The sequence below is a fragment of the Pyrus communis genome, chromosome 14 (genome assembly GCF_041283825.1).
Source record: "Pyrus communis isolate YQ-2024b chromosome 14, ASM4128382v1, whole genome shotgun sequence".
NCBI classification, from domain to species: domain Eukaryota; kingdom Viridiplantae; phylum Streptophyta; class Magnoliopsida; order Rosales; family Rosaceae; genus Pyrus; species Pyrus communis.
In genome coordinates this window covers 8645839-8671594 of record NC_142578.1, presented here as the reverse complement: position 1 = coordinate 8671594, position 25756 = coordinate 8645839, and the positions used below count along the sequence as shown (strand labels likewise).

At 37.7% G+C, this 25756-nt stretch overlaps 4 protein-coding genes across 6 annotated transcripts; 3 read left to right on the top strand and 1 right to left on the bottom strand.

Moving 5' to 3' along the window:
* On the bottom strand, window positions 1–2185 carry LOC137713400 (small ribosomal subunit protein bS6c). The gene is made up of 2 exons (XM_068452693.2): window positions 1725–2185; window positions 1–427 (listed from the first exon to the last, which is right to left on the bottom strand). Exons 1-2 carry the CDS (start codon window positions 2094–2096, stop codon window positions 188–190), a joined length of 612 nt encoding a protein of 203 aa, XP_068308794.2. The 5' UTR covers window positions 2097–2185; the 3' UTR covers window positions 1–187.
* Window positions 2186–2669: 484 nt separating this feature from the next.
* Window positions 2670–5556, top strand: LOC137712708 (26S proteasome non-ATPase regulatory subunit 8 homolog A). Its single transcript, XM_068451842.2, has 6 exons — window positions 2670–2865; window positions 3343–3421; window positions 3645–3747; window positions 3907–4170; window positions 4447–4558; window positions 5213–5556. The coding sequence occupies exons 1-6, from the start codon at window positions 2761–2763 to the stop codon at window positions 5351–5353; spliced, it is 804 nt and encodes a 267-aa protein (XP_068307943.2). The 5' UTR covers window positions 2670–2760; the 3' UTR covers window positions 5354–5556.
* Window positions 5557–7240: 1684 nt separating this feature from the next.
* LOC137713684 (protein ABIL2-like) lies at window positions 7241–9892 on the top strand. Of its 3 annotated transcripts, none has more exons than XM_088683688.1 (10): window positions 7241–7436; window positions 7752–7874; window positions 7972–8054; window positions 8274–8424; window positions 8509–8608; window positions 8723–8806; window positions 8984–9011; window positions 9142–9218; window positions 9347–9444; window positions 9532–9892. In XM_088683688.1, the coding sequence occupies exons 2-10, from the start codon at window positions 7761–7763 to the stop codon at window positions 9706–9708; spliced, it is 912 nt and encodes a 303-aa protein (XP_088539814.1). In that variant the 5' UTR covers window positions 7241–7436; window positions 7752–7760; the 3' UTR covers window positions 9709–9892. The 3 variants fall into 3 exon arrangements, with proteins under 3 accessions (XP_088539814.1, XP_088539813.1, XP_088539815.1); XM_088683687.1 differs by having other exon boundaries at window positions 7259–7464; XM_088683689.1 differs by lacking the exon at window positions 7752–7874 and having other exon boundaries at window positions 7338–7464.
* Window positions 9893–13146: 3254 nt separating this feature from the next.
* Window positions 13147–14559, top strand: LOC137713654 (uncharacterized). Its single transcript, XM_068452979.2, has 4 exons — window positions 13147–13306; window positions 13417–13523; window positions 14149–14183; window positions 14299–14559. The coding sequence occupies exons 1-4, from the start codon at window positions 13304–13306 to the stop codon at window positions 14364–14366; spliced, it is 213 nt and encodes a 70-aa protein (XP_068309080.2). The 5' UTR covers window positions 13147–13303; the 3' UTR covers window positions 14367–14559.
* The last annotated feature ends 11197 nt before the right edge of the window (window positions 14560–25756 follow it).

The window sequence follows — 25756 nt, the reverse complement described above, 5'->3', positions numbered from 1 at the left end:
TTTCACTCTGGAAACTGCATATTTTCCTTTGGCCATTAATTCAAATATGTTACAAAACAAACTGAATGATCTCAAACTCAATAACAAAGGAACGAATGGACAGTTCAGAACATCCGAAATTACATTGTACACGCAACTTTTTCTTTCCTGCCTTCCTCTAAGAGATGGACAAAAGATTCAAACTAATCTAGTACTTCCTCTTCCTTATTTTGAAGCTCATCGATCGGATGACATTATCGTCGGCTTTGAGATTTGCTTCAAGAACTTCGAGAGAGTCAGGTTTTGTGAAGTAGGTAAAGAGGAGGTAGATACCATCCAGGTAAGTGTTAGACTCTCCCGCTTTGTTTTTCTTCTGGATGCCATACGCTAGAGGAATTACCCCTCTGTTGAAGACCTCCACGTACATGCCACCCCCGGCTATTAGCAACTGCAAAATATGGATCATCAGAATAAAACCTTGTAACCAACTACACTCATAGTTTTATAACCTGAGCAGGAAAAGTAATGCTGCTTAAAGTAAATTGCATGTGTCAAAATTCATCTTATTTCAAATAAGCTCTTACACGGTTATCACAGCCATGACGCAATCGTACATGTATAGCCATGTCTAAATGCCTACACTAGTTATGTCATCATGAGATCAACAGGAAGTCCACAACCTAGTTCTCCGAATCTTCGTAGCTACAAATAAGGCATAAAATGCATGACTAGAAATCAGAGGTGTAAAATAACGCATGACAAGATATAATCTAGCATTTCTTGCCCGTAGTACCCAACTTTCCCACCATTTAAAAAAATTAAGAAAGCAAGGGCATAGCTCGTGTAGTATTGCACATTCTCATCATGACTAATTCATTGCACATCCAAACAAACACAGCATACAATTCAAATAACAACTGTTACTTCTCCATCGAAAACAACCACGGTTAACAGACTAATATGTATATGATGATAATAAAAGATATAAGTTTACCACTATTCCCGAAAGGTTTAAGCTATTAGGATATGGTTATTTCCAAATTCAAACAATGCCTCCCATGTGTAGAATGTCAATTTTGGGATCTCCTGCTTTGGTATCATGATAAACCAACAACTACTTCTATCTTGTAACCCATGACGTAAACTTATACCTTCGACTAGATTATAAAAGATGTCCGAAAGATCCAGAAGAACCATAGAGGCCAAGCTACAATAAGTTACACAGCGAGCCAAAATTGAAGTTTCCGACATGAGTACTTCTCAATATACACAACTGGGGACCTAAAGGCAGTTTTTCAGAGGAAAGTTTCTCTTATGAATTTTAAATCAGCAGATGTACTGCAAACTTAAGTACATTATGAGGACTCAAAATTCATTAGATTAGTAGTATCTTCGACATATCGCTCTAATAGCGAAAAGCGTTTCGCACTGCAAATGCAAAGTAAACTTTTCAAAACTAAACATCTCTGAAGGTCCTAACTCACTAAGAAATAAATGCATCAAATACTATCCGCCAATTGCCATTTTATTATATGTATCAATTCAACCAAAAATTCCAACTTTGTTCACTAATTTTTCTTATCTTTTCCTCAAATTTTCTCATCCGCCAAACAGATTACAAACCAAAATTGAAACAAATGGATAAAACCCACTAATATTAAGAGCCAAAGAAATCAAATTTACTTCGCCAAAATAAAAAGGCAACAGAATTTGGGAAAAAAATAATAATAATAAGATCATTTTACCTCCTCGTACTTCTGGGTAAGAGTAAGTCTTTCGTCCTCGGACATGTCGGGTCTGAGCACCGCCATGGTCTCGTACTGTCGGAGCCCCGGTGGGCACGGGGGCTCCTCCTTCTCCTCCACGGCGGTCAAGCCAGACCCGGGCGGGGAAGTCGGGTCGTCCTCCGACTGAAACCCGCCCTCGAAAAACGAACCCGAGAACTCTAGGGACTGGACATTGGCGGTTAGGCGCGAACTGGGATTCGGTCCGGTTCGGTTAAAGCGACGGCAGGAGACGGTTTGAGGTAGAGATGGGATTTGGGAAATTGTTTTGGGGCAAAACGGGAAATTTGAAGAAGGGGTAAGAGATGAAATGAGGGAAGATGTGGAAGCCATTGCTGGAACGTTTGGAACAGAAGAAAGCTTTTGGGTCAGTCCTCGGTGGATACTGATAAGGGGCTAGAGGAGAGGACAATGGTGAATGAAACGACGGGTCGTGTATTTTGTTGCGTTTTACTGTAGGTCGTAATATAATATGACGGGTTGACAATTCTAGATATTGATATATGGACTAAATTTTATAATTAGCTTGCAATAAACCAGCATTAATTCGATTCAAAATTTGTGAGAATTGAATTTAAAAATTCTTACTTACAAATATAAAAGAATATAATTACTTACAAATAAAAAAGAGTATTACTAAATCAAAATACTAAGTGACGGTTACCCTCACACTCATAACACAATTGGAATACGAGTAATAATCATTCAGCTAATGTTTCATTAATGAAATCATAATTCTTGATTTTTTTTTTTTTTTCCTGATGAATACTATTAATTTATTGTTTAGCGGGTATACCCGAAAACGGGCCATTACCACCCCGGCACATGAAATCAAACCTACAGGCCCAAGACCAGCCCACATTGAAGCCCGATAAAGTTCTATTTTCTTCTTTTAAAGGAAGCAAAGAGCGAACATGAACTCAGAGAAGCAAAAAAGCAAAAGCAATCGGAGGAAGAAGAAGACGACCAGGCAAGCAACCGCAGGAACACGAGAGAGATGGATCCGAAGTTCACAGAGATCGCACAGCTCTTCGAGCGATTCAAAGCTGCATTCGCACGGAGCGATTTCGATACCTGCTCCAATTTCCTCTCCCAGCTCAAGGTAACTCACCAATCCCCAAAAACCCTAATTTTCAATCCCCAATTCGAGATTATCAGCTGCTTATTCACATGATTAAGTAATATTTTTATGTCGTTTCACTGCTTAGTGCTAAAGTATGATTATTGTGTGTTAGTGCTAAAGTATGATTATTGTGTGTCAGTGCTAAAGGATGATTCTTGTGTGTTGCCCCGATTTGATTAGGTTTTTGGGTCAGTCAGAGTAATGGGATTGTCGTTTTGATTTGCTTCCTTTGAAATATTTTGTAATTAGATTTTGGGTATTGGTGAATTGAATTTACAAGATTTCGAGATTTCGGTGTAACTTGTTGTCGCAAGTGTTTGGTTGTTAAGCTGCTAGGGAGTGAAATGCTACTCAAAGACGTTAGTTCGGAGGATTTATTAACTGGTTTTTATGTGAAGATGTATGGAATTATGGTGTTGTTGTATGTGGATTGAGTTGTATCGGTTGTGTTTTCAGGTTAAGCTGACTGAATTTGGAAGCCTACCGCCGTTGTTTCAAGACACACCTAATGCTGTCAAGGAATTAACATTAGCAAGTAATGTTCTTCATCCAAATCTATTGCTTCTAGTTTCCTGTTCGTGTAGTTCCAAACTAATTAGTGAATGCGCCAGAAACAAAAATTATGCTTTTATAGTTCATTTTGCTACCTACTTATGTGGTCATGAAAGAGTGTGCTAGTTTAACATTGTTCATTGGTGTAGTCACCTTCATTATCTTAACCCAACTACCTCCTCATTTTCATGTTTCAAAACTGTCAGGGGATATATATGAGCATGCTGTTGTTCTTAGTGTGAAGATTGAGGATCAGGATGCATTTGAAAGGGATTTCTTTCAGTTGAAGTCTTATTACGTAGATGCTCAGTAAGTTATCATCCCCTTAAGCTAACTATGAAGTTGCATTCTGTCTGTGCAATTGTAGCTTTGTTTATCTTATACCAATTACTCGGTCTTTTTTTCTAAACAGAAATAAATGTTTGTTTAGAAAGATTGTTAATGAATTTTACTTTTCTTATGGAGTAGAGATCGTCTTCCAAAGTCCCCTCAAGAGTACCCAATTTTAGGTCTCAACCTGTTGAGACTCCTTGTCCAGAATAGAATTGCTGAGTTCCACACTGAACTGGAACTTCTTTCATCTGCTGCTTTGGAGAACCCTTGCATTAAGCATGCTGTGGAGCTAGAGCAATCTTTCATGGAGGGGGCTTACAACCGTGTGTTGAGCGCTCGTCAGACAGTGCCACACGAGACTTATGTTTATTTCATGGATCTCCTTGCTAAAACAGTCAGGTAATTTGTTTTACTTAGTAATTATTATGTTTAAATAATTGCAAAAGTTCTTCAAACTTGTGACAAGAAATGCTAATATCTGGAAGTTGGGAATGTGTTTTCCTTGGAATGTTCCATCGTTGTCCGTGGCTCATAGGAATATGTGAATGATTTGAGCCCATCATCTTCCTGTTATTGAACTTATTGTGTAGTTAGCTATTTAGGTGATATTTTACAATGTACAATTAAAATGTCTTTGCGGATTTCTATTCGGTTGATCTGTTCTGTCACTTTTAGGGATGAGTTAGCCGGATGCAGCGAGAAGGCGTATGATTTTCTCTCTATTAAGGATGCCCGTCAAATGTTGCTGTTTCCTTCTGACCGCGAACTTTTGGCATATGTCAGTGAGGTACGTCATGCGTAACATGTTATTTTCCTTTTTCATAAAAAGTCCAAATTGACTGAACTTCTTAAGAATAATATATCTTCTGTTTTTGAAATCACGTAAAATGCCTACCGCTATCTGGCAGTAAGTTAAAAATGCATATCCTTGCAAATCATGAGTAAGAAAGGCACCTGTTTGACATGTAACTTTCCAATGATCTAAATTGATCGAGCCCCTTATTCCCAAATAAAAGACTGAATGGAAACCTTACCCGAGGCTTGGCCATGGGCTTCTTGGGCTTCAGTTTTTGAGTATAAAATCAAAATACATATTATATACACAGCATCAAGGCACTACTGCTTATGCTCCACCTGCTCTAGTAACACAATCCTTTCCCCATATTGCCAATTGGTTTTATGGTGGAACCTCAACTTTTTTCATAGTATTAGAGCCAAGCTGTCCCATGTGTGAAGCCAAATGACCACACGCGCTTCACGTCACCCTCTTGTGTTGTCCACGTGTTAGGCTTGAGAATTGGCCACACGTGAGGTGACATGTTGAGAATGAATCCCACATTGATGGGAGGAGAGATATAAGTAAGTTGGGCTACTTCCCATATTGCCAATTGGTTTTATGGTTGGGTCTACAAATTTGTAAGACTTTGTTCCGTGGAAACAGGATCATCCTGAGTGGGAAGTGAAGAATGATGCGGTCTATTTCCAGAAGGCAAAGGAGTCTGCACCTTGCAAAGAGATACCTTCTTTACAACTCATCAACCAAACTCTCAGCTACGCAAGAGAGTTGGAGCGGATTGTCTAAAAGAGCTGCTACCGCATACTGGTTGTTTTTTGTGATTCACAACTGTTGCTCATACTGTCACTTCCAAAATTTCTTCTCAATTTAGAACTGAGCCCAAAACTGTGTACTATTGTATTTTAGTTTGACAACATTGGGTGGCAATATTTTTCAGATTTTATGTTCTTGCAATTTCAATAATCAGAAAGGTTGCTTTACTCTTAGAATGGTGCTATCGACACACTTTTTTTACCTTCTACACACCTCTCATAATTTTTGGTTGTAGAATTAAATGATAAAAATTAAGAGGGGGTGAAAGATAAAAAGAGGTGGATAGCACCATCCTACTTTTAATTACAAATCTATCTCGAGTTAAATGTCACACAAAAAACCAACAGGATCCTCATTGGATCCTTTTGGTGAGGATCCTGAGATTTTGTGAATAGTATTTGTTTATCGTATATTGTGTGATCAGTTTTTGTTAAGTATTGTTTATATTTATTTGTAAATAAAAATATTTAAAATAATTTTTAATCACACGATGTACGATGAATGGATACTATTCACAAAACATCGGGATCCTCACAAAGAGGATCTGGTGAGGATCCGGACTCCACAAAAAATGTATAGTATAATGCGTTGTGGGATGATTATTGGATCCTTTTCGGATCTTTTCTACCAAGGTCACCGAATCAAGTGATCTAGACCTTAGAAATTTCATTAAACGGTAAAAAATTATTATAACTTATAAGAGATTAAAACAGATGGGTTGTTTGATGAAATTTTAAAAGTTCGGATCATTCAATCTGGTGACTTGGTGGAATAGATCGAATCTCTTCTCTGGGTGAGACTGCCCTGCTATCCGTACCACAAAAGTTTCATATCTAGTAGTTATATTTTTTATGCATTTCAGTTAGAATCATTCCTTTTGCAATTTAAAATAGAAGTGATTATTCACTAAAAGTACCACATGTCATGTTATCATGAGTAGACCAGATTTACAAAGCTATCACCTATATCAGAAAGCCTAGCTGATGCAAGTTAATGATTAATGGTGGTTTACACGTGGCCATCAGTCCTATTTGTATTGTCAAATAAATCCAATTCCAACGTCTAATTGGAATCCCCACAATTAAAATATCTTGTTGGCATTTCCTAACATATTTGGCCTTTCTACTAAATTAATTGTAATTTCTTGCCACTTAGTACTACGATTTGATTGTATTTTTCTTTACTTGTAAGTGAAAGGTTTTAAGTTCGATTCTCGCCACGAGTTTGAACCAAAAAAAAAAAAAAAAATTACAATTTCTTGACTTTAATTTTCACATGATCCATCACTCACTCTCTTAGTCGAGAAATTGGTATCATCATAAAGGGGTAGGGCAAAGTAGTTGGGTCGAAAGGTAAGACATGATAAAATTGAACCAGTGGATTAAATGTTTGTTGAACTAAAATTGCATCTTCTATTTACCCCACACTTAATTTTCTTCAGCCAAGCAAGCCAACCACTGTAATCATTCCACCCTTGATGCAAGTTGAGATCAAATTTAAGATTCACCCTATTCCCATCAATTTTGGGGGTCCCATGTTTACCTTAATCAAACCATCATGCGGACGACAAGTGGCTCGTTTTAATTGATTTATTAGGCTTTTCTTTTTCCCATTTTTCAAAGAATTCTGAAAGGAACCTGTTACATGCAAATAAATTTTCAATATAATTGTCACACTGTCACGTAATGTTACCAATTTACTAATGTTATAACATGTGGACATGTTTATCCTGTGTTCTTAATCAACTATATTATCCACTCATATTAATAACACGTTCTGCTGGTGTTATGAGTAATTTAACAACAAATAATTAGCGGCCTAGTTGATATTTTGCTTTGAAAATTTAGTAATAATTTGTCATTTTCCTAATAAAACCACAAACAGAAGTTTCTCACTCACTTTTTTCTTGAGTGGAATGTCAGCATCTTCTATTCTATACTCTGAGAGTTTCTTGTCAACAAAGACAAACTTTTCCATGAAACAAAATCCAATTAGCTTTCTTTTGCTCTTCTCAATAATTGGATACTTCTTCAGACTACTCAAGTTTTAGCAACAAGTGCGTTTTGGATTGCAGTTTCTGCGCAGTGAGCTTACTTTTCATCTGAATTTTCTGTCGCCAGAACAACTTTAATTTCATAGACTCATGGGTTTTTTTGGCTTTCAGCTATAATTATATCAGAAGTTATATAATATATATATATATATATATATATATATATATATGTGTGTGTGTGTGTATGTTGGGTTTTTTTTGCTTTCATCTGAATTTTCTGTTGCCAGAACAACTTTAATTTCATAGATTCATGAGGATTTTTTGCTTTCAGCTATAATTATATCAGAATTTATATATATATACACACACACGTTGTAGGTGGAAAAAATGCAGATTGTGAATTCTTCCTCTTCAGTTGCTTCTCCTCCCCGAGATAAAGCTTCCCACCATGATGATGAACTCTTCATGCAGCAGAGAGTGCTCTTTTCAGCGAACCTCAATGTCTCTGTGTGCTTTTTTTTTTTTTTCACCTCTAAATTTGATCATTTTTCTTATTGATTTTAGAGTTGTTAAATGTTATGACAATTTGCTCATGCAGGAACTGAAGAATCTGAGGAAGCAGTTGTACTCAGCAGCCGAATATTTCGAAATGTCTTACAGCAAAGAAGACCAACAACAATTGTGAGTTGAAGACTTGTTTTTCCCAGGGAAGTGAATTTTGCAATCCCCTTTGCTCCCCTACACTCATTTGTTTCTAGTGCTCAAATTGAATGAATCATAAACAAGGGGAGTGCAAAAGGAGAAAACGGAAGTGTGAAAATCACTGCCCTTTTTCTAACTAGCTCTTTCCTGTATTGTACTTAGGTTTCGATTTTTTTTTTTTTTTTTTTTTTCGGGTAGAGTGGTGGAGACTTTGAAAGATTATGTGATGAAGGCAGTTATCAACACTGTGGATCACTTAGGTTCAATGGCGTATAAGGTCAACGTATTTTTGGATGACAAAGTCGACGAAGTTTCAGAAACTGAGCTCAGGATGTCTTGCATTCAACAGGTAAGGCATTTTACTCCATAGGAGTTGGAAATTTTTCCTCTGTTTAACTTTGACAAATTCTAAGCATTTTTGTGGCAATCACAGCGACTGAGAACGTGCGAAGATTTCATCGGTCAAGGGGGCGTCTCCAAACATTCGCTAGCCATAAGCTTTCCGATGCACCATAGGCGATATACCTTGCCAGGCAAGTATCCTTTTATAGTTCTATGAAGTTTCTTTTTTTGTTTTGGGTGACTACTATTTGAAGTTTCCTTCCTATTACGCTGCATTCTTAATTTGAGAGTTACTATGTGTTCAGTTGGGGCAGCCGTGGATGCTGTCGGCCAGTCTGCCTTGGCATATCGAAGCGCTGCCGAAGAGGATTTCTTTGAGGTTAAATCTGGTATTCACTCCATCCTTACATGTTGGTAGTTTTCTTTGTAGTTATTACGAGAAAGATAATAGAATTCGAGACTGCGGCCTCATTTCTTAGCTATCTAATTTGCTCGATTAACACCCGAAAGGGTTTAAATTACTGGGAAAAATCTGATAATTTGTTTGTGTGAATATTTTTCTGAAGCAACGAGGGATACTTCTCCAATTGTCAGGTACATTTTTTAACCCTTTTTTTTCGTCTTTATTTGTTGATACAATGGATATTGGGAGAGAGGGTTCGAACACAAAAACTCAGTGCATAGTGAATGTTCTTAATCGCGTGTGCTATATATTCTGATGCAGTGAAATGTCTTCTGCATTGCACTCTCCAGAATCTTCACCCGGAGCATTTCAGTTCCCAAGAATTGCATCCAAACACGGTTTGTGCAAAAGAAATTTTCTTCCATACAAACAAACTACAACTGAAAATAATACGTTGGCGAGCTTTTCATTGATCTTGCTATGTTTATATGCAATTTATTTACTTTAATTCTATACATAAAATCAGAGAAAAGAACAGTCTCGCCACACCGGTTTCCACTTCCACGTTGTGGTACTCATGTGAAGAGATCAAGCACTCTGAACTCTTCTAGCAGCAAACAGCAGGTAAGGCACTTTTGAACTGCAGAATGTCGAATACAATCCAACACATATGATGATATTAAGAATATAACCTTCAAATTATATTTCCAGTACTCGTCAGAGCCCTGGACCAGGAGATCAACTTCATTATCTCTTAATAAAGAAAAAGCCAGGACAAGAGACACTGAGCAGCATTCGGGCAAAAATCAATGCTTCTATAAAGCCTTGCTTAGCTTCGGAAAGTCTAGGAAGGACGCCACATTCTACAAATATTTGGATGAGAATTGAGAGCACATAACAGAAGAGAGGTAGAAGCTTGTCCGAATTTTTGTTTAGTCTTTCCCCCTTGTATTGCATGTGCTACAAATTTGTATATCATTACAAGGAAAGCGTAAGAACTGCTCAGTTTTCGAGTTTTTTTTAACATTTCCGCAAGAGAGCAACAGAGTGAATAAAATCTTCCAATTCACAATTTACAAGCACGGGCCATTTGGCAATTGATTAGAGAAGATCTAGGGTTTTCTGGTGTCACTCTCGGCTCTTGCATGAGGCCATTAGATAGCCAACTCAGTAAGTAAACAAGGATCCACTATAAGTTATCACCGGGCACGAAAGAACATTTCCCGGTAAAATTGTTTAAAATCCAAGATCAAAACTTGGACATACTTCGATTTGCTCCAAAACAGGCTCCTCAAAATGCGTCCTTTTCTCATCAGCAGCATCATGAGAAGCACACGAACTCAGACTTGATTTCTCCGAAGCGTATGCTCTGTCACACTTTTTAGTGCCGGAATTATGCTGCTTGAAACAATTACAAACATAATACATCGTATCAAAGCTACAAAAGTTGTGATGGTTGCCAAAAGAGTGAAATGCATTGTAAAAACAAGAAATCATACAAATAAAAGATAGCAGTGCAACTTATGTTGTCTTCCTAAATTTCAAGAAATATAACCCTGGCCCTGGTTTTGTTTCCTCAACACTAGAGATACTATGATTTGAGTTTGAAGCTTTCTTCAAACAATCTTTGTCGTCAGACTTCCCTTCACCCTCTGGAAAAAACAATGCAGGAGACATGATCAAGACCTTAGCAAGCATCAATGTCTAAACTAGTGCCAGAACAGCACCATACCTCCAGAACTTGGGTAAGGTCCACCGACCTCCACCAGATATTTTGGTAGCTCAAATATACAACCTGGTCATTAGGGGTGGGGAAGATAGGATCAATGGAGGAAAAAACTTTAAGCAGTCACTTTCAGAGATGCAAAAGTTCAATCTAAAAGAAAAACACCTTTCACTTACAAACCTTTTCCAGCAGCTTTATCTGTGATAGCACCCTACCCTGTTCAAGCTTTATTCCTGCCTCAGCAACAACATTATGTTTGTTTTCTCTTGTACGCAAATCTGCTACAGGTTTACGATCTCCTTCGCGTTCTCCAATTTCAACTAAATGAGCACCATATCTTATTGATTCACCGGATGCTACCACTTCATCTTTCTTAAGGAACCCTCAGTCCAAATGATTCCTGCTTGCATCAAACAGTATCATCTGAACAGAGAGAAAAAAAAAAGTTAAATCATGTGCGTCAAGTTTGCCTTGAGTAAATTTGTTTGCAATCACACACACAGGGCAACAAAGAAATTCTACTTACCTAATTGAGCACTTAAGAATTTAAGGGGCAAAATTTGAGATTGATAACTAAAAAAGTAAGAAGAGATGGTTGAATGGCCATCCCTTGAGGTAAATGAGACTTGCAAATTAGAATAGAAGGATAGTGTTAGTGTAGGAGAATCCGTTTAGGATTATGTTGGGCTAAGTTTTGTAAATCCCCGTGAACTTAGGATTACTTGTATCTCAAGTCAGTTGACTAGTATATAACTCAGCCTACTTTCCATAGGACCCAAAAGTTGAAAATTGTAAGAAACCGTCATGATACTTCTTGGCCCTTTGAGGCTTGGTTTGGTATTGCTGTGCTTTGAAAAAAAGCTGCTGTGAGAATAAGCGGCTGTGCTGTGAGAATAAGCGGCTGTGAAATAAAGCCAGCAAAGTGTTTGGTAAACTTTTTTGTAAAAGTGCTTTTGGAAAAAAAAGCAGTATCATAGTGTTTGGTAAACTTTTTTGTAAAACAGCTGTGACTGTATGAAATGACCAAAAAGGGTATATTACTAGATGTGCTATTAATTTAATTTTCTTAACAAATAAAAGTGAATTACTAAATATATTTTATTTTTAAAAGAAAAATATTTATAAACTTTATCTTAAATATTAATTAGTATACATATATATATATATTAAAACACGAACAAATGATATTGTAATATAACCAAGAAATAACCGATAAATGATCCACATACAACTACAAATACATTACATCACAAATTGGGTTCACAGTTTGAATATATACATACATATAAATACACACATATATATATAAATATATCAAGAAATAACCTATAAATATCTTCTTATCTTGGATCCTAGAGGCTGCTAGGCCAAATCCAAATGGTTTGCGTCAGCACTCTAACTAGTGGACCCAACCAATTTTCGGACCGGTTAAAAGACCCAACCGGTATCCAAAAGCTTCAGGCGTGCGCTTGTCTCCAGTCGTTTCAGACTTTCAGTGCGTTTCCAGTACTACCATGGCTTCTTCTATTACCTCTACCCCGCGCGAAGGAGATTCGGTGAACCAATTTTCTGTTCTATTCATACCCTTTACTATACATATATACATATATGTGTATCTGTCTATATTTCTTCTGTTTTAATTCAATCCCTATTATTTTCTGTTTGGCTTCTGGGAAAATTAGGAATGCGGCATCGGACATCTTAAAATTTGTATTTCCAATGGTTAAATTCTAATTTTTTATTGTTTTCCTGAATTGGGTCGGAAATAGTTATTGTAGAAATGTGGATTATGTGAAAAATATAGTACGTTTGATTTCAATTCTTGCCTAGTATTTGTCTGAAGCCTTATGTTTTGTTCATGTTATCTGATAGGTTCTGGTACAGAAGAATTTTTTCCACAAACCATATCACCTTCCCCAATTAATTTTTCCCCACCCTCCATCCCCAATTGTTTTTCCCGACACCCATACCCTCATCCCTTTGCTCTTCCCACCCCTCTTTCCCTAATCTCCCCATCCCTAATTTGAAAAATCCAAACAAATAAATGAGAAGCTTACCTGGAGAAACCTGGAGAACGAGAGAACGAGTTCGCTAGTTTTTGGAATGAAAGAACGAGAGAACGAGAGAACGAGAGAGACCTCAGAGCTTGCGAGAGAGCTCTGGAAAGGTGAGAGCGTAGGTGAAGGGAAAGGGAGGGCAGTTTTGGGTTATTCATATTTCATTAAATCTGTACACTGTTCACCCGTGTGTGGGTGAAAATAAGCTGCTTTTGGAAGCTGCAAATTGCAGCTTCTTGTCATCTCCTGGTTTTGGGCTTTTTTTCACCCTCAACTTTGAAACAAAGCTGTTTTTCAAAGTTTACCAAACACCAAAAATTTTCATAGTTTTTTTTCATAGTAGCTTTTTTTTTAATCACCTCACTCCCAAATAGGCCCTGAGTGAGTTGTGTGGTGTACAGAACCTGCCATTCTTCATTGTAACGAAATTAGTATGTCAAATGTGAGGCAAGAAATCCCGATAAATGCTAGCAAACATAATTTTCGAATTGCCTGAGCTCAACTTCGTAATTTAAACCAAACTCAGGGGTATTCCAGTAAATTTGGATGACCTCCATATAGTCGTTTAAAACTGCTTCAGCTTTGTGAATTCTCTTTCAAGTTAGGTAGTGCAGAGCTCTCTCGGAAATCTTCAGTCATTTGCTCAGATCTCCGATCTTTCTCGTAGATCCTTACGAAATCGAAGATTCGTAATCGAAACATGGTAATAATCTGTGAATTTTCTTATCCATGTATTTATAATTTGATTGAAATTTTGTGTTTATGATTAAAAATTAGGGTTTTTGATTTGGGTTTTTTGGTTATGGCATCCAGTCGGCGCTTTTCAATTTCAATTCGTTTTTGACGGTGGTGCTGCTCGTGATTTGCACGTGCACGTTCGTGAAGATGCAGTTTCCGGCCGTCCTGGAGCAGAAAACAGGGTCGGTAGTCTCACTTCCCCATTGCTTCCCTAATTTTGTAAATCTGTGTTAATTTTATTTTCTGCTTTAATTAGAGTGTGTTTAATAAAAGTTTAGCATAATCCAATCGTATGCATTGAAGCATTCTTCAGCATTTAATCAACATTTCCTGTGCACATTGTTAGTTGAGGTTAAGAAAACTTCATTTAAATGTTAATTCTGCCCGGGTGTTTCGGTTTTTGGTGGGATTGCTTCAAAACAAAAGGGTTGCGATTTTAAGCACTTGCGGTTAGCCAAGTACCGAGCGAGGGTGGGGAAAGGGGTTTAGGATGAGGATGGGTCTAAAGTTTGATTCCCTTCAACGTCACGAAGACAAGGGGTGTGATTTTGATAACTGGATGCACACGCACAAGATGGTTGGTATTTGGACTCGGATTTATACTAGTTACGTATTCTACTGCTTATCCTGCAAGAATTGTGTAGTTAGTGGTACTTGCATTGGTTCTATTTGATTCCGCCGTATTATGTGTTTTTCCTCCAATCAGTGATGTATGTGTTTTAATGTCCTTCAAGCATCAATGCCTTTGTATGATATGTCAAACTTCAAGATCAATTCGTGTTCTGATATTGTTTCTCATCCTGGCAGGTTCCGGGGATTTTTCTGGAAGGCAGCTAGAATAGGTACGTTTTTTAAGGGTTTTCTTTCATTCATCTGCGATCTTGGTGCTGCTAGAATAATTTTGATTCCCCAGTCCATGTTTCTGGTGGATGACTTTTGTGTGGGTACTTGAAACAGGTGAACGCTTGAGCCCTTGGGTTGCGTTTGGATGCTTTACAATGGGGATCTCGATTATATTTTTCTAGGCACAAGTTGCTTTTATGCTTCAGGAAGCAGCTGGATCTCTTAGTTCCTTTGTCAATTTGTTCCAACGCATCGCTTGGTTCTTGTTCATGACCTGATTTTGCTCGAACTGCAACGCAAATGGATTTACGTGATAGGTGACCGGCTTCTTGTTTCTCTTACCGTTCATGAATGAATTGAAACCAGCTTCTTGTTTCTGCGTTCGCATGCGTTAATCCTTCTGAATGAATTGAGTTAGGTTGTTGATTTTTTGTTATTTCTTTCTCTATACTTCTGAAGATAGACTAAGAGCAAGTCCACTCCTAAAAAAATGTGTCAGCATCCAGCCTATTTAATTCACTTAATGAACAGTGAGACCCCCAATAAACAGTAATCGGCCAAAGGCATCTCCACTCCTCAAACATGTGCTGGCACAAAGTCTAAAAAACGTGCTGGTACAAACAATCTCCATCTCTACAAAATACGCAAGCACTCAGTCCATTTAATATTATAAATTTTTTTTATAAACTATTAAATAAAAAAAATAGTTTTAATTTTTTAAGAAATTACATAAAGTACTAACGAGGGAGCACTCCTTTTTTTCTTTGTCGTCTTTTTACCTTGAGGCTTGATGAATTGACGAGTTGGCTGGATCTCCGGCACTTCTTCTGGTGTCCCTTCCATCTCTTCAAATGTGCCGCCTTCTTGTTCGGCCGTGTCTATTTTTGGTGAACTGTGTAGATCCGTACCTTGCATGACAACTTCTGGACCAATTGCCACAATTCTATATCTAGGGCAATCTTTGACAATTTGCCAACATTTTCATTTGTTGAATGATTAGTTGTGGTTCTTTGCATTGTAGAATGCTTGTGCTTGTAGTGTTCATAAATGTGGGATAAGATAGTATTATAAAATGTGGGTGTAACACAAATAACTAAATTAAAATATTGATGCAGGTGGAATACATATAAATAAATATATTGTCACATGATTCGATAAACTTGTCCCACTACGTAGATTACCGGAAGCATGAGAGATAGCGTTTTTCCAACAAGTAAAGGATGCGTTGAGTTTCTTCCAATGACCTTGAAGACCTTGACTACTTCTGGCACCTTTTTCATGTACATCGCAAAACACTTCCATAATTTTACTCCACATTTCTCGCTTATCCATCTCATTACCTGTAATCGGGTCATGAGTAGTTTGAACCCAACATTCACACAACGTAACATCTTCGATGAGCTTCCACGTAATCATTTTTTTCCACAAAAAAAATATATGAAAGCTTTGGTTGAAAGTGTTGAAAATATTGAAATGTGATGTAAAGTGGAAGATAATGGTTAGGTATTTATAGAAAAAAAAATTTTAATTATTTTTATTAACTTAATTAATCTAGACCGTTGGATTTGAAAAAAATTGAAATCCAACAACCCAGATGTTGACATGTGGACCAACGGTCATATTTCTGACCATTTGTTTTTTTGTTTGTTTTTTTTTTTTTTTTTTTTTTTTTTAATTTTTGGAATGAAAAACGCCGACCATTGATCTTGAATCAGACGGCCCAAAAATTGCCACGTCAACTAGCAATTACATTCGAATTTCAAATTTTTTTGATTGTTAGAAATCCAACGGCCTATAACGAGCCACGTGGCCACTCATGGGTGCAAATTGGTGCCTTGCAACAGCAGGACCCATACCCTTTTTTCTGTCGGGGACGTGCCTCCACTCGAGCGTGTATCACACGCGCCTAACGCAAAAAAAAAATATCAATAGGCTTTGACGTTAGGCTGATGCAAGCCTGACATCAGATGGCCTGGCTTTTTGGTCTGTCGATTCTGGGTCAGCCTATGGCTTGGCTTAGGCTGGGTTGGAGGGTTTTAGCTGGGTATCGGGCTATTTGGGGGGGTTGGGTGCCGGGCTATCAAGCCCCGGTGCACTTGCTCTAAACTTCAGGAAAGTGGGCAGACTCTCTCTCTCTCCAAGGTTTGCTTGATCACCTTGATATCTTGCAACTGAAAATGATTTTCGCGCACTCTTTTTTAGTTCAACCGACGTCTAGCATCGAATGTATATACTTTTAAGTATTTTTATATTTTGTGAATGATCTCTATTATGAATCTTGTGTGTTATCCATATAAATTTAATCTAGAGCACCAGCCACCAAACGAGCCTTCTGCGCTATCCTAAGCAATAGTTAGATTATTTGGTATATTTTGTTATTTATATTAACCATACAAGCCTTTTGAATACTAATTTTGCCTAGGTGTGACGATTGGATTATTTTGTCTGTTTCGTTTTTCTCTATTAACCATACAAGCTTTTTAAGCTCTGAGTTAGCTTTGGTGTGACAATTGGATTATTTGGTATATTTTGTCTTTGTATACTATGTCAACGATTTATTTTTCAAATCTTGTGAATCATCCATTTTGATCTAATATGAGCATCCCTCTAAATTAGTTTTGGCACAACGGTTGGATTATTTCACCCATTTCTCCTTATTATGCGGAATTGATTCCAATTGTTTCCTTACTAACCAACTTTTGATGGGAAGTTTTATAGTCGCCTCATTAGGACTTGAAGGATTCATCTTCCTTCTCTTGGGGTAAGTTTGAGCTTGCACATGGAAAGCTATTTCATGGCGTGGTGGAAGTAAGAAGATCAGCATTTTATTATTGCGAACTGAGCAAACATTCAATATTTTTGGACAAAAAAAAGTTGGTAATTTTCACACACCTCAATTTGTCTATCGCGTGCAAGTTGCCATTTATCACAGTGGTGGCGAGGAGTCTGGCTCTAGCACCACAACGTGGATTCGAGAAGTGTTGCCCTTGCACCATGACATGGATTCGAACCATGTCAGCTCTCTAATCTAACATCTCTGTCATTTGACCAAAAAATAAAATTTGTCTCTTGAGCACCTAATTGTTTAATAGTTTTAGTGTGTATGTTAGGCAAAATGAGGCGTGTAGTAATTTTCACACACCTCATTTAAACAATTGCAAAATGACTTCCTTATATATAATTACAGAAAAATTAGGTGTGTGAAAATTGCCAACTTATAAGTTAAACTGAAAAACTTATCTAATTATTTTCATATCTATCCTTTTAATATTTTTTTTTATTTTAAAAATTTGTAGCCCCTTCTTCAATTTCATGTTTAATTCAGAGAGTTTTAATAACATAATCCGCTGCAATTCATGTCTAGTAGAAGCAGTAACCAAATCCCTTGATCCATATAAAATAAGAAGACGATTTATTATTATTATTATCAACATCATCATCATCATTGCAAACTGAGAAAATATCCATCTTAAATTTGCATATCCCAAAAGAAATTAAAGAAAACATGCATGCCTCTAATTAAATTGGAACAAATCCAACAAAAAGGCCTACCTAGCTAGAACAAAACCCTAAAACCTGAACGATAAGTAAAAATTCTAAATTTAAAAAAAAAAAAAAAAAAAAAAAAAAAAAAAAAACACCCTACATAGATGATCGATGACCATGCCTCTAATTAAATTGGAACAAATCCAACAAAAAGGCCTACCTAGCTAGAACAAAACCCTAAAACCTGAACGATAAGTAAAAATTCTAAATTAAAAAAAAAAAAAAAAAAAAAAAAAAAAAAAACCCTACATAGATGATCGATGACCAACTAACAAACCCTACCTAAATGATCACGAACTATTAATTCGAATTAGCTAACCTCTATAAGGTACTCTGGGCTGATAGCGTTGAGCGCAATTTTGTCTGAGCTCGGGAGCATAGTAGTTATTTTTGAATTGATTGAACATTTGGTCATAATAATATTCATCAATTTCCACGTCGGCAGCAAAACATTCCCGTCCAACGTGACTAAAATCGGCAAAAAGGAATCCACCAAGACTGTGAAGCACACAACTTTCTACCGTATTCAAAGACAACTGACATCTCTAGAAGTGTTACCCTTACATTATGGCATGGAGGTAAATCTAGTCGGATCCCTAATCTAACATAGCTATAATTTGACCAAAATTGTTTTTTTGTCTCTCGAGCATCTTTTTTAATTGTTCAATAGTTTTAGCGTGTATGTTAGGCAAAATGAGGCGTGTAGTAATTTTCACACACCTCATTTAAACAATTGAAAATGACCACCTTATATATAATTACATAAAAATTAGGGGTGTGAAAATTGCCAACTTATAAATTATAACTGAAAAACTTATTTAATTATTTTCATATCTATCCTTTTAATACTTTTTTTTATTTTTTAAATACTTTTTTTATTTTTTAAATTAGTACGCCCCTTCTTCAATTTCACGTTTAATTCAGAGAGTTTTAATAAAATAATCCACTGCAATTCATGTCTAGTAGAAGAAGTAACCAAATCCCTTGATCCATATAAAATAAAAAGACGATTTTGTTGTAACATTTCCTAGTTTAAATATGATTGTGTAAATCTTAGATTAGATTGGATTCTAGTTATCATTTCCTATTACAACTTGTATTCCTTCGGGATGAAGGAATATTCTCTCTCCTTTTACTACTATAAATAAAGGCACTGTATAGGAGGGATAACACACACATTTCTCTTAAATTTTACAAACACATCTCTCTTACTTTCTCTACCCTTGCCACCGGCCCTATTCCCTTTGTCAAATAAAATAGGTTACAACACATTATCAGCACGCTCCTAACACTGCTTAGGAATCTGAGGTTGAAGAATTTTTCTACATCAAACTAGTTCATCCATGTCATCACGCAATCAGGTTCTTTCAAAACAACGGTTTTTATCTCGATATTTTGGTAGCCCTGATAGCATGTACATTCACCATAATGCATGACACAACTTTACGTTTTTCGAATTTTAGATTCTACGTAAATTGTGTATGCTTTATAGTCATAATTGTTGAATTATGTGAATTTGATATTTGCCACGAATTGCATCAAATATATGTACATGCATTAAAATATTGAATTGCATATGCGTCAAATTAAATTGTATATGAATTGAATTGGAAAAAAAAAATTAAAAAAAAAAAAAAAAGGGAAAACAAGAATCACGCTAGGGTTCTTCGAACCCCTGACCTCGCCCAGGCCTGCAACCTGCGAGCTGAGTTGCATCGAGCCATCTGCTCTTGACCTAACCCTATGTTGTTGGGCTTCCCACGCTAAGCCGAGAACCACCAAACCACGGAGCCAGAAGCTCGGAGCTTCAAAACCCAAAAGTCCCAACACCATTGATGGTGTCCCTGCTCACATTAACCACAGGCATGGCCTGCAGCCACTGCCCTGAACCTTTGGTTCATGTCGCCAATGACTAGAAGTCGTCCCATGTTGGAAATTGGACCGAGATTCACTTAAATCTCATCGGAATATTTTTTCGAAAATCCGATTCAAAATTTCTAGGGTTTTTGGTTGTTGAAACGTTTAAATTAAACTATCTCTCTGGCTATCCATGACCATCGTGACTCGCCCCGAGTCCCAACAACCCAGACACGGCGACATCGGGCATCTTCTCCGATGTGCACACCCAGCACGATTGGGATTTGTGACCCGCGGCCCTTTGGGCCCCTTCTCGACCCAAACCTAAAACCTAGCATCGGTTTTGGGCTTGCATGTTGCAGCCCATAATAGTTTTTTTGGCCCAATCGTTTTCTCCTGGCCTGCAAAAAAAAATATATATATATTGAAGCAGCCTGTATGAATTATTATTATTATTTTGTTTTGTTTCTAGGCTTGCCTGCAACAGCCTATTTCCTTGACCGGTCCTTCCCGTGGGCTTGCAGTCCCACCCGAGACACCCTAGACCAATTTTTGGGCCTGGGCTACACGGTCTGACATTTTTTAGCCCACCTCATGGGCTTAGGCCTTCTTTTGGGCCCTGAGTTTATTTGCCTAATTATCTTAGGCCCAATGGGTTTTATATTTTTTCACCCACACTTTAAATTTGGCCCGAAGTCCAAATAATTAATTCAATTATAATTATAGACCTGAAGTCCTATTTGCATATTTTTGTTGCATATTTATGTGCATATATGTGCGTTTGCCTGTAGAAACATATGAATCTGAAGTTCTTAATAATTTTGAAACCTGAAGTTTCTTATAAACATGACTTGTTTGAAAACCTAAAGTTTTCTTCAAAAACATCACCCATGAAAACCTGAAGTTTTTTTCATGCAAAATTAAACCAATACATGTCTATTAGAACCTGTATGTTTTACTCCTATGTGAATGGATTGATTTTTTCTCCATTACACTAACCACATCTTGTCCACCTATTTTGTGATAGGAACATGTTGAATTTGAACAAACTTGACTTCACCACTTTAGAGGTCTCTGGAAGAAACTACCTCAAGTGGGTCTAAGATGTGAAGCTCCACCTCACTGCAAAGAACTTGCATCCCGCCACTGAAGAAGAGACGGACAACTCTATTGGCGAAGCTGAAAAATCCACTGCTATGATCTTCATTCGAACACATATCTATGACGCTCTGCAAACTAAATATCTTATTGAGGAGGATCCACGTGCACTATGGGTCTCTTTGGTTGATCGTTTTGATCACCAAAAGGACATATTCTTGCTATAAGTAAGACACGACTGGTAGCATTTGCGCTTCCAAGACTTTAAGTCTGTGAATGAATATAATTCTGAAGTTTGTCGAATTCGATCACTTCTCAAGTTTTGTAATAAAACTTTGACTGAAAAGCAGAACTAACTGTTGATGAAGAATCATCAAGCTAAACCTACTGGGGTGACTGCTATTCTTGAAGCACATTATAGCACAAACCAACGCCCAAAACGCCAAAAAAGGCGTGCTAGGGGTGGCCAGAAGCCCCCCTCTGTGAAGGTCAACAAAGTCAAGGCCCATCCAAAGGAGGAAACAAAGCCCAGAAGCGCCCAATCCTCGCTCCCAAGGCCCCGAACTTCAAGAATAAGGGCAAAGCACATGAAACCATGGATGCGGATATGTGCTATCGTTATGGTTCAAAAGACCATTGGTACCGTGTTTGCTGACTTCCCCAGAAGGTTGTAGCATAATATCATTCTCATCGTAAGAAGTTTAAATCAAACTTCATGCAAGTGGACGAACCTGAGACTACAAAGATGGAGGTTTCTAACTTTCAAGAGGATTCCACCCCTATGGTAGATTAGAATCTTAGACATAACAATTTTACTTGGTTAAAATTGCACATTGGGGCTGAATTCTACCTAGTGGCCGAACCCCCCGTTTGGTAGATTTTTGAACAATTTTCCTTTATGTTTGGATTATTTGTTGGTGATTTGTTTTTGGATATTAAGTTTTTAATTAATTACCATCCTTGTACAAATGAAATTATTTTGAATTGATATTTTTTTTTTTATAACTTTTATGCATGTGACCGATTCAAATTAATTTTGCGTTCTAGGTATAACTAGTGGGGAAGTTAGTTGTCTGATAGTTAGTGCAACCACGCACACAATTTTGCGTGAACGCATCTATTTCACTAACTTCATACCTAAGAATGTACCTCTAACAACTCTTTTAGGCCCATCCAACCTGAAAGAAGGATACGGTAAGACACGTATAATATTGTCCAATGGTACAATCTTGACCATTGCTGAGGCACTCTATTCTCCACATTCTGGAAGAACGTTGTTGAGTTTCAAGGACATTAGATATAACAATTACCATGCTGGAACCCACGTAGAAAATAGAGTTGAATTTATGTGCATAGCTTCCTAAGAATATGGCCAGAAGTGTATTCAAGAAAAGATGGAGCGTATCCCGAGTGGTCTGTATACTACGACCATACGCCTCATAGAATGCCACTATGTGGCCAGCCCTACTACTGGGACCATGCACAAAATTACACTTTGGCATGATCATTTGGGACATCTTGGACAAATAGCGATGCGCTGTATCCTAAAATCATCACACAGGCATCCATTAAACCGAAGTTTATGTTCGATCCAAGGAATCGCATGTCAAACATATTAAATGGGAAAGCTTATTACTAAGCTTCTTATGACAAGATTCGTTCGAATCCTCCTATTTTTCTACAACGGATTTAGGGGGACATTTGTGGACCAATTCACCCTTCCTGTGGACCATTTAGATACTTTATGATTTTGGTTGACGCTTCCACACGTTGGTCACACATGTGCTTATTATTCACAAGGAACGCTGCATTCTTCAAACTGTTGGCTCATGTTATCAAGCTCAGGGCTCACCGCCCTGATTATCCAATCAAATTTATTCGATTGGATAATATTAGAGAATTCACATCTAAAACTTTTGATGATTATTGCATGTCGGTTAGGGCTAAAGTTGAACATCATGTACCCCATGTTCGCACCCAGAACAGCCTGTCAAAGGCTTTCCTTAGGCGCTTACAAATGATTGCTTAATCGTTGGTCATACGTACCAAACTCTCGATCGTTGCTTGGGGCCATACAATATTGCACGCACCAAAATTGGTCCGTCTGAGGCCTGTTGTGACACAACCATTTAGTGCATTTCAGTTGGTTATTGGATACAAACCCGACATATCGCATCTATGTGTTTTTGGTTGTGCGGTATATGTGCCGATCTCGCCGCCCTTACGTACAAAAATAGGGCCTCAGAGAAGGATGGGAATCTATGTCGGATATGATTCTCCTTCAATTATTTGTTAATTAGAACCTTTGACAAGTGATTTGTTTACCCTTTGTTTTGCGGATTGTCGCTTCTATGAGACAATCTTCCCATCGTTAGGGGGAGATAAGAACGTCAATGTTTCTGAACAACTGCACGAATTATCATGGACGACTCCTACTTTGTCTCATTTAGATCCCTGCACCACTCAGTCTGAAACTGAAGTGCAGCGCATATTAAATCTCCAGAGCATAGCTTAGAGCATGCCAGATGCTTTCACCGATCTAGCGCGCATGACAAGATCACATATTCCAACTGCAAATACGCCTGCAAAGATAGATGTACCAATTGTACGACATACTTCCCTTATGGAAACCCGGGGCACCAATCTTGGTGATCCATGTGCTTTAGTGGCTAGCTAATCATCTGCCCCTACACAAAAGCGTGGTAGACCTTTTGGTTCAAAGGATTCACACCCCCGGAAATGGAAACCCACGACACAAGGTCCTAAATAGCCTACCATGAATCCGACTATTGCTTACTCATTCTATCCAACTCATGAAGAAATTTTAGATTATGAAAGCGTCATTGAAGAAACTAATCTTCCTCCTAAGAATCTTGAGATTTCGGTTTTTTATGCTAGCTTAGATGATGTTTGGCGTAGAAATGAGATGATTATCGACGATACATTAGCATATGCAGTAGCTACTAAGATCATGTTGAGCGATGACATTAAACCGCGTTCCGTTGATGAATGTCGACGTAGAACTGATTGGTCAAATTGGAAATAAGCAATCCAAGTCGAACTCAATTCGTTTGCGAAATGTAAGGTGTTTGGACCTGTAGCTCTTACTCCTCCACATGTGAAGCCCGTTGGCTACAAGTGGGTTTTCGTTCAGAAACGTAATGAGAAGAACGAAATTGTGTGTTACAAAGCTAGTCTTGTTCCACAAGGCTTCTCACAATGCTCGAGATTGACTATTGAAAAAACTTATCCACCTGTTATAGATGTGATTACTTTTTGCTACCTTATCAGTTTGTTAGTTTTTGAAAAATTGAGTATGCAGCTGATGGACGTAGTAACTGTGTATCTCTATGGGGATCTTGATACGAAAATTTATATGAAAGTTCCCGAATGACTTACATTAACTGGTTCAAATATTTCCAAACCCCGGAACACGCTCTCAATTCGGCTGAGGCGTTCACTCTATGGTTTAAAACAAGGGAGTTTTAATGAAAAGCCCGCGGTACTGTTCACTTTAATGAAAAACCACATTTTTACACTAAAAAGTCAAATCTAGTACTATTCACTTTATCTTTTATTTTGTCCTTATCGTTAAAACTAAAAGTTTTCAAGCCCTTTTCATTAGTTTTCCTTTAAAACAATTTGGAAGAATGTGGTATAACCGTATGAGTGAGTGTTTGACTAGTCAGGGATATGTGAACAACGAACTATGCACTTGTGTGTTCATTAAGAAGTCACATTATGGATTTGCGATTGTTGAAGTATATGTCGATGACATGAATCTCATCGGAACTTTTGAAGAGCTCGCAAGAACTGCCGCGCCCCTGAAGTTGGAATTTGAGATGAAAGATCTAGGTAAGACTCAATATTGTCTCAGCCTCGAGATAGAGCATTGTTCGAATGGAATCTTAGTACAGCAATCGAACTACACCCAAAAGGTGTTGCGTCACTTTAATAAGGATAAACCAAAGCCTTTGAGTACTCATATGGTTGTTCGATCACTAGATGCAAAACGAAATCCCTTCTGTCCAAAGGAGGATGATGAAGAGATTTTGGAGCCTAAAGTTCCTTATCTAAGTGTAATAGGCGCTTTATTGTACTTACCTCAATGCACTAGACCCGACATCTCCTTCGCTGTTAATCTTTTGGCAAGATACAGTAATGCACCAACATGTAAACATTGGATTAGCGTGAAAGACATCTTTCGTTACGTTAACGGTACTACGGATTTGGGCTTGTTCTATCCCTATAGATCCTCGAGTGATGCCACACACCCTGCTTCTCGAGTCTATTCTTGGATGCAGGATACTTATTTGATTTGCACAAGCACGTTCTTAAACGGGTTATGTCTTTATCATTGGAGACACCGCAATCTCTTGGAGGTTAACTAAACAGACCTTAGTTGCCACTTCATCTAACTATGTTGAAATTCTCACCTTACATGAAGCAACTCGGGGATACTTTTGGTTAAGAGCATTGGTGGGCCATATTCGAAGCTCCTACGATCTTTATCCTATCATTGATGTCCTAACGACGATCTTTAAAGACAACGCAGCATGCATCGAACAACTCAAGAAAGGTTACATCAAAGGAGAAAACACCAAGCACATTGCACTGAAGTTCTTCTTTTCACATCAACAACAAGAGCATCAGAAGATTGAAGTCACACAATTCCGTTCACAAGACAATCTGGCCGACCTCTTCACCAAGTCACTGCCGAAGACGACGTTTCAGAAGCTTGTTTATGGAATTATTATGCGTAAACTTTCTGAGTTGTAACATTGCTATATTCGCTTTAGAATTATGTCAAACTCAGGGGAGTATCCTGAAGATACTTGCTTGATCTTAATGTACTATTTTTCCCTATGATGAAGAGCATTTTTCCCACTAGGTTTTTGCCACCTAACTAGGTTTTAACGAGGCACCCACCTTGGGTTGGTCATATCTCTGATGACGTCTTGTAAACGTTTCTTTTGATTTTTCATTTCTCACTCATTTTTCCTTAAACTATGGATTTTGTCCCTACTCAGGTTTTTGCCATAGCCTTAGGGTTTTTTTTAGTGAGACTTAC

Coding starts and splice junctions, on each gene's coding strand:
- LOC137712708 (XM_068451842.2), top strand. CDS start 2,761: ATGGATCCGAAGTTCACAGAGATCGCACAGCTCTTCGAGCGATTCAAA. Junction 3,422..3,644: donor CAAGGAATTAACATTAGCAA/GTAATGTTCTTC, acceptor CAAAACTGTCAG/GGGATATATATGAGCATGCT. Junction 3,748..3,906: donor TCTTATTACGTAGATGCTCA/GTAAGTTATCAT, acceptor CTTATGGAGTAG/AGATCGTCTTCCAAAGTCCC.
- LOC137713654 (XM_068452979.2), top strand. Junction 13,524..14,148: donor GTCCTGGAGCAGAAAACAGG/GTCGGTAGTCTC, acceptor TCATCCTGGCAG/GTTCCGGGGATTTTTCTGGA. Junction 14,184..14,298: donor CTGGAAGGCAGCTAGAATAG/GTACGTTTTTTA, acceptor TACTTGAAACAG/GTGAACGCTTGAGCCCTTGG.
- LOC137713684 (XM_088683688.1), top strand. CDS start 7,761: ATGCAGATTGTGAATTCTTCCTCTTCAGTTGCTTCTCCTCCCCGAGAT. Junction 7,875..7,971: donor TCTTTTCAGCGAACCTCAAT/GTCTCTGTGTGC, acceptor TTGCTCATGCAG/GAACTGAAGAATCTGAGGAA. Junction 8,425..8,508: donor GGATGTCTTGCATTCAACAG/GTAAGGCATTTT, acceptor TGGCAATCACAG/CGACTGAGAACGTGCGAAGA.
- LOC137713400 (XM_068452693.2), bottom strand. CDS start 2,096: ATGGCTTCCACATCTTCCCTCATTTCATCTCTTACCCCTTCTTCAAAT. Junction 428..1,724: donor TTACCCAGAAGTACGAGGAG/GTAAAATGATCT, acceptor CATATTTTGCAG/TTGCTAATAGCCGGGGGTGG.